We start from the raw sequence: 8070 nt of genomic DNA, 5'->3' as shown, positions 1-8070 counted from the left end.
GATTCTCCCCCACGAAGTACAGACGGTATGGCGGAAGCATTTGAAAATTGCGGAAGCCAACTCGTCTGTTCTAAGAGACTAGTGTCTTGCCCAAGGACACTTCGACATGCAGACTGGAGGAGGCGGGAATCGAACCACCGTCCTCCTTGATCCAAAGCGATTAGTGGACAACCCGCTCTACCTCCTGAGCTACAGCCGCCCCACAACTATTAGGAGTTGGTCTGTTTATTTACTATTTAACAGCGTCGGCGAATCAACAAAAGACGTCTTTGACTATTGCGAGTCTGAGTTCGCCTTTGTTTGTGCCTGAAAAGCAGGAGTTGATCCTGAAGCACCAAAACAGCTGCAAGAATAATCTTTGTTAGAGAACTGTTTTAGCCACAACGTATATGAAAGCTGGTGTTTTGTCGCTAGCTTGTGAGCTACATTATCTACTTGACAAGCACAAGCTTATTGTGCAACTTTACAGCTTGCTATTAGGAGAGAGCACCATAGTTGACAAAACCACACATGCACGTAATTAGAATTTCAACAATTTATTTGGGATTTAGCGTCAAAATATGCAACATCAATACTACCTTGAGGACATTATATCTGCTGGAGAGCTCGGTAGAGAATCGAGTGTAATACAACTGGACAGAAAGGGTAGTGTCCGAAACTCATTTGATCATAGTATATGATAAAAAAACTACATGGGGAATAGTGAGTGAATGAGTGAACCATTCCGAACATGGCTATAGTGTACTGTACTGTAGCCTACTGTTCTGTAGCGGTAAACTGACTTTCACACAGGCACAAAAACATAACTATGCAAAATATACAACACAACAGACAAACAGAAAACACTCACATCATAACTGAAACGGTTAAACTGCAGTATTTTGAGGCAGTAGACAAAGTAACACCCAGGCATGTCCAAAGTCCGGCCCGGGGGCCAGATGCGGCCCTTTGACCGATCTTAAGCGGCCCTCTTGTCTCTCAAAATATGTTTATTTTATTTTATTTAACCTTTATTTAACCAGGCAAGTCATTAAGAACAAATTCTTATTTACAATGGCGACCTGGCAGAAGGCACAGCCTTTTGAGGGATGGGGGGTAGGGGATAAAATAAATACAAAGTTACTTAGAACAAATTAAAACACAAGTTAAAACACAGTTAAAAACATAGCAGACTTTTCTTGAATCACAGGCAGTCTATATGCTTTTTAGTTAAACTGGTCATAACTTTTAATTAAACTGGGGCCATGCTAATCCAGTTTCAATCATCTGAATTGAACTAAAATTAAATATGAAATGAAAAGGCAGACTTCTCTTGAATTACAGGCAGAGAATATGCTTCACCTTGTTAAACAAGTAAAACTGGTCAGGCTAATCCAGTTTCAATAATCGGAATTTAACTCAAATGAAATATGATTTTTTTTTTTTTTTTTTTTTTTTTTTTTTGGGCCAATGTCCGCGACCCAATCAAAACGGCCCCGCGACCCACCAGTTGAGAAACGCTGCTCTAGAGCTCTTCTTCTCTGCCCTGAGTTCCAGGCCAGTCAGTGTTCAAAGGTTTCACGTTGTTGATGTTCTTGGCAGCCCTGATTGCGGATTTCATTGCTGTCTCGATCCAAGCGTGAGGTAAGGCCGTGTGTTCGCCAGCAAAGTGCACCCTACCCTCACTTTGGAAGAGCTCCTTAGCATAATCCAAGTGTTGGTAGGGAGTGAAGAGAGCAAACGCACCCAGGCTGTAAGGATCCACGCCCCACTGCTTCACCACAACCCCTGTGCAGAGAGACCTGACCTGCTCGCCGTGGATCAGCACCAAATCTTTCAGGACCAGCTCTTTCAGGTCTTCGTCGCTCGCGCCTTCGAAGAGGTGGGCGTCATCAGACCAGGTGTAGGAAGCCAGGAGCACGCCTACGCTCTTGTTTTTTGGGAAACTGTGGCTGGGGTAGTAGATGTAACGGGAGGGCCGGTCGGTGATGCTCTTCCCTCCTTTGATGCCGTCCTTCTCCCAGAACCTCTTGCTGAAGGTGAGGATGACTTTGGTGGAGCTGTCATAGTGGACCGATCTCAGGGCCTCCATCTTGTGGGCGCAGAGAGGGGGCTGGAAGTCGACGAAGAGGGCCGCCTTGGCTGTGGTGGTTACCAGGACAGTGTCGGCAGCCAGGTGGGTCAAAGAGGATTGGTTGCCCTCCTGATACGATATGATGACACCTTTCTCTGATCGGCTGATGCGTTTGACCTTAGAGTGGAGGTGGATGGTGCATTGGAGGACGCTGAGAAACGCTTGGGGGATGAGATCTGTGCCGCCGGTCACTTCATCGTAACTTAAAAGACAAGAAGACAAATTACGATTGTTGTATACATGCATAGAGAGATGTGCAATGTCTTTTTTTCTTTTCTTTTTTTTTCTTTTTTTTTTGGTTTATTGAACAGGGACAAATGCATTGAACATTATTTCATATGACCTACAAAACAGATGTCATGCATACAGGTTTCTAGCCAAGGCTAATTTGCAACCCCTGTCCCTGGTTAGGCCTTTACTATTAAAACAAAAGTTCAAGAGAACAATTAAAACAGTACCAAAACGTTAAAAACGAACCATATAAAACAGAACAAAATAAAGACAAAAACAAAAAGCAAAAACACAAAACAGATAAGGACAGAAAACTAAAATAGTACAATACTAAAAGTCAATGTTCACAGGCTTGTTTCAGTTTCAGCCATTGTTTTGCTTGTGTGTTAAAAACGGTGAGTTCTGTCAATGTTTTTATTTCAATCACTTTTTGGCTATGTTGTCTGCCATTTTTGTCTTTGGCATTTATACGCCGCCTGCACCCGCAAGGGATTTTTGCTCTTACTTGACATCATCGTTGACGTCGGACTGGTCGTAGATCATCTCGGAGAGCGCCGTGTACAGGAGGCTGTTTTCATTCAGCAGGTCTCCAATCATCCTTATCGCCTCTCGACTCAGACCACCTACTTCTATCAGATACTCCTGTGGGGGAAAAAAACAAATGTTTTCCACATCGTGCCATGGAATGCTCTTAAATACATTTGTATTTAAAGGATGGCTTTACTGATAACCAACCCACTTTGTATCATTAATCATCTTACAAGCACATGGGCATGTGTTTACCTTCTCTCTCTGTTTTCCTGCAGAAACTCCGCCCCCACCATGCAAGTCATTAAGGCTCGTTAAGGCTCTCCATGGGATTAGTAGAAAATCGAAGATAACGCGCTCAACTCCTTACTTAGTAGCAGGCTATGTAAACTGGGTGCTGGATCCCCAAAAACAAAGTCTAATTCAAAAAACGAAAAGGACAGCACTCCAAGTTTAAAGATTTAATGCCAACACAATGGACGTTTCGGGCCTAAGCCCTTCGTCAGCATGTAATGGCAATTACATTCTCCATGTGATCCTCCATGCGCATACTTAAAAGAGAAAAAACCCCAATAACAGCCGCCCTCGGAGCAGATTCCGAGTCTCGAGCAGAACTTCCGACCGCAGCGCCGTTGTGACGTAAAGCGCGTCACAACGGAGCGCTTTGCCAGAGGAGGAAATGGGAGCACTCTGTGAGGAAAACAGAGAGAAGATAAACACTGCCCATGTGCTTATATTACTGAGATTATAATGATACAAAGTGGGTTGATTATCGGTAAAGCCATCCTTTTAAGACTTTCCAGACTGAAAAGGCTTGAGATAAAATAAAATAAAATAAACATAGCAAAGTAAAAAAAATGAATAAAAAAATAATAATTGGTGAGCCGTGATGATGCTGCACTATAGGAAACCTTGTACATTGGTGGCCCCAAATAGCAATGACTGCTTGTTTGACTGACTTCAAAAGCCGTAAATCATGTAACCGTTACATCAAATCACGTTACATTGTAACATCACGTTACATTGTAACGTAATATGATGTTGTTTGTAAACTAAATGTGTTCTTCTTAGTGTCTGCTGGGGTAGAAGTGGTGGAGAGAGTTGCCAATCGTTGGTGAGTCCAGCATTCTCTGGACAGAGTGGTTTCCTCGTTTAGGAGGCACTTGTATTTAGCACATTATTTAAGTACTTTAGCAGTTAGTACTAAAGTAATTCGTAATTTTTGCACTTTACTTTTGATTAATCACTTCCTTTGCAGCAAGAAGATTTTCCTCAATTCATAATTTCCTATGCGGCTAAAAAAAAATCCTGCCTGTGACCTAAGTTTCATCTGGGCCAATCTACAGAGAGAGGATCCTTTTTCTATTGTAGTCACATTTTGTGATTTCCGAGGATAAAAGTTACGTCTAGATTTTAACATGCAGATTAAAAAACATTACAAGCAACCAATCCGCAACTGTCAAAGTTACACTATGCTGATCATCAATGGAACACTATTACGTATAATGGAGTATAGTGAAAAATAAAATGGAAAAATACATTTTACAAGAGACATAGAAAGCAGGTTCTTATCCATTAAGGCATTGCTTTACCTTCACAGAATAGCGGTCATATTTTTTCAATGCAGCATAGCAGCCATGTGCCATCATTTCATCTTTCACCTGCAAAAAATATCATTTGTATATTAAGATCATTTTCAGTGGTGTTCGGTTTACACATAATGACCCATCAGCTCCAATCGCCTATGGGTCTAATCCATTAAACCCATTTTAGATGTTAGGCACTGATTCTCTTATCCAGAGTGTCTTATGAATGAACAGGTTCAGTATCTTCAGAGTGTCTTATGAATGAACAGGTTCAGTATCTTCAGAGTGTCTATGAATGAACAGGTTCAGTATCTTCAGAGTGTCTATGAATGAACAGGTTCAGTATCTTCAGAGTGTCTTATGAATGAACAGGTTCAGTATCTTCAGAGTGTCTTATGAATGAACAGGTTCAGTATCTTCAGAGTGTCTTATGAATGAACAGGTTCAGTATCTTCAGAGTGTCTATGAATGAACAGGTTCAGTATCTTCAGAGTGTCTATGAATGAACAGGTTCAGTATCTTCAGAGTGTCTATGAATGAACAGGTTCAGTATCTTCAGAGTGTCTATGAATGAACAGGTTCAGTATCTTCAGAGTGTCTATGAATGAACAGGTTCAGTATCTTCAGAGTGTCTATGAATGAACAGGTTCAGTATCTTCAGAGTGTCTATGAATGAACAGGTTCTGTATCTTCAGAGTTTCTATGAATGAACAGGTTCAGTATCTTCAGAGTGTCTTATGAATGAACAGGTTCAGTATCTTCAGAGTGTCTATGAATGAACAGGTTCAGTATCTTCAGAGTTTCTATGAATGAACAGGTTCAGTATCTTCAGAGTGTCTGAATGAACAGGTTCAGTATCTTGCTCAAGAACAGTTTGAATGGTCAAAAGGTTGTTCATGGATTCTTTCAAACCACTATACCCACACTCCAATTCTCTCTCTCTCTCTCTCTCTCTCTCTCTCTCTCTCTCTCTCTCTCACACACACAACACACACACACACACACACACACACACACACACACACACACACACACACACACAATCATCTTCACCCCTCCCTCTTTCTCGAACCTTCTGCAAAGCCTGCTGTAACAGCTCGTCGGCTGACCGCCCCTTCTCGCTCTCCGGCAGGTTGTATTTCAGGATGTCAGGGAAGGCTTTCACTGCGTACGTCCTCCTCAGCAGCCCGTTCACCAGGTAGAAGGTGTTTCTGTCCTCCATGATGAATTTATTCAGCTTGATCCCCAGTTCTTTAGCAAACCAGCGGACAATGCTGTTGAGACAAGAGGTGATGTGCCCAGAGGCCAGAGGTTAGTGAGGTTAGTGACTGCAAACATCTGGGCTGGGACAGTGAACGAGAAATGTTCCCCCTTGTCCTCAGTAAGTGCGTACTGTTGAGGTGATATTGAACAGGATAATTAATGGTGCTAGGTGTAGCCTAGCTTTTTGGTATCAATAAATGGGTCGTCCCATTTATTGTCAAGTGGCTCAGGCTAATCATTTATGTCATGGGACGAATTGTAAGATTTGTGTAGGGGGTAAAGTGAATGCTTATGGACAAAAAGTATGAAGTGTAAGTTTTTATTATTATTATTTCTGATTTCCCCCCTATTTTCTCACCAATTGTACTTGGCCAATTTCCTCCGGCCGCTGCTTCTCTACAGATCTGTGCGATCTGGGGAGAGCCATAGACTAGCACCATGCTTCCTCCGACACATGTGCAGTTGCCAGCTGCTTCTTTTCACCTGACAGCGGGGAGCTTCACTGGCAGGACGTAGCATGTGGAAGGATCACGCTATTCCCACCATTTCCCTTCCGCCCTGAGCAGGCGCCCCAACCGACCAGAGGAGGCGCCAGTGCAGTGACCAGGACACATACACGCGCAGAAACAGCCAATCGTGCCTGTTTGGATGGCCGACCAAGCCGGAGGTAACACGGGGGCCGCGGACCTGCGACCCTCATGTTGGTTGGCTGGGAATCTACCGCTACACTACCCGGACACCCTGTAAAGTGTGAGGTTAACAACAGGTTGGACATAAAGATCAGCTCCATTGTAGGATGCTATAGGGCACAAGCCTTAGGGGGCTGACACATACAGCTGATTAATCGGCGTCAGCCATGTCTGGGCATCTGTCGCTGTGTAAACATCCAATGTCCCTGGACCTTTGTCACATGTCATCCTCCTCTCTCCGTGCATGTATTTCCTGTCTCTCTCTCTTTTTTAATGGATTTTTCTCTCCCATTTTTCTCCTCAATTGTACTTGGCAAATTCCTGCTGTCCCGGTGGTTGCTCCTGCCCCTCTGCCGATCTGGGGACAGTTGTAGACTAGCACACACTTTCTCCGATACATGTGCAATCGCCAGCCGCTTCTTTTCACCTGACAGCGAGGAATTTCACCGGCAGGACATAGCGCGTGGGAGGATCACGCTATACCCCTCAGTTCCCCTCCCCCCGAACAGGCACCCCCCGACCGACCAGAGGAGGCGCTAGTGCAGCGAGCAGGACTCATACCCCGCCGGCTTCCCACCCGCAGACACGGCCAGTTGTGTCTGTGTAGGAATATCTGACCGACCTGGATGTGCCAGTGCCGGGAATTGAACCCGTGTCTGGTCGGCAAGTGCTTTATACCTCCACTAACTGGATATTGGATCATTGTTGTGTAATATCAATTGGAAATGGAGAGAATGAAAACAGACGTTTATTCATATGAAAATATCAGAGATTATTACTTTGAGATAGGTTTTACTCACCGGTGATAACTTGGGATCCTCATAGCCCCCAGGTCAGCATACCAGCCCTCTTGGTGATTTCTGTAGGTGTGCACCCGGCCTCCAACACGACCGTCAGCCTCTAATATGGTGACCTTGTTCAAACGGCACAACATCCAGGTAAGTCACAATGTAACTTACTTGTCTGGAGAGTGGTGACCACTGACCCAAAAATAGGGACAGAGCTATCCCATTGATTTTGGGCGCCCACTTTGAGTTGAGTCGGTGGCCGTCGCCATCTTGATTTTTCGTCAGCCGAGAGGGAGGGAATGGGTTGAGTCCTTACGCAGCTCACGTGAGATGGGGGTTTCCCAGAGCCGCAGCTCCGCCTGCTATTGGTCCGTGATCGGCAAGCTGCGCGATCACTGGACAGGCGACCTGTCAATCACCCCCTTTTCTATCATCTATTTTACTCCAAACGGGTGAGTTATAAGAAATTACCCGCCTACAGTTGTTATGAAAAGGTTAAATTAGCTATATAGACCAAAACCGTGTTAAGGCCCAGGCTGTAACCAGATGTTTCCGTCCACACTCCAATTTGTTTCAATCACTCTTTTTTGCCTCCTTGGTCAGATAGAAACTACCACGCCTGGAGTGAGAACACAGCTCGACTTTAAAAGTGGGGCATTTTAACATGTTAAGATGTTACCAGGGACACACCACCATGTTGGAGGAGTGACAGAATGATGTAACATTCCTCTCCATCTAAATGCAACTAATACAAACAAGGATTAACATAAACAATTCCATGCATAGTCCTATTCTTAATAATGCAACTACTACTATTTCTTCTAATAATAACACTAAATATGCTATCGTTGCAGTTCGTTCCCAAATTAAAA

The 8070-nt window shown here is 43.9% G+C and overlaps 1 protein-coding gene across 1 annotated transcript in view; it reads right to left on the bottom strand.

Moving 5' to 3' along the window:
* Window positions 1–520: 520 nt before the first annotated feature.
* Window positions 521–8070, bottom strand: part of LOC310778841 (L-amino-acid oxidase-like) — a gene marked incomplete at its 5' end in the record, with an annotated part of 7846 nt that continues 296 nt past the window's right edge. Inside the window, 5 exons of the mRNA XM_083639284.1 lie at window positions 521–2315; window positions 2850–2986; window positions 4465–4533; window positions 5531–5732; window positions 7211–7323. Of these exons, the coding sequence (XP_083495410.1) occupies window positions 1505–2315; window positions 2850–2986; window positions 4465–4533; window positions 5531–5732; window positions 7211–7323 (1332 nt within the window). The 3' untranslated portion in view covers window positions 521–1504. The remainder of the gene's footprint in view (window positions 2316–2849; window positions 2987–4464; window positions 4534–5530; window positions 5733–7210; window positions 7324–8070) is intronic.

The sequence above is a fragment of the Poromitra crassiceps genome (assembly GCF_964638095.1).
Source record: "Poromitra crassiceps genome assembly, chromosome: 6".
Lineage (NCBI taxonomy): Eukaryota > Metazoa > Chordata > Actinopteri > Beryciformes > Melamphaidae > Poromitra > Poromitra crassiceps.
The sequence above is the reverse complement of the archived record's forward strand: the minus strand, read 5'-3'. Positions and strand labels throughout refer to the sequence as shown.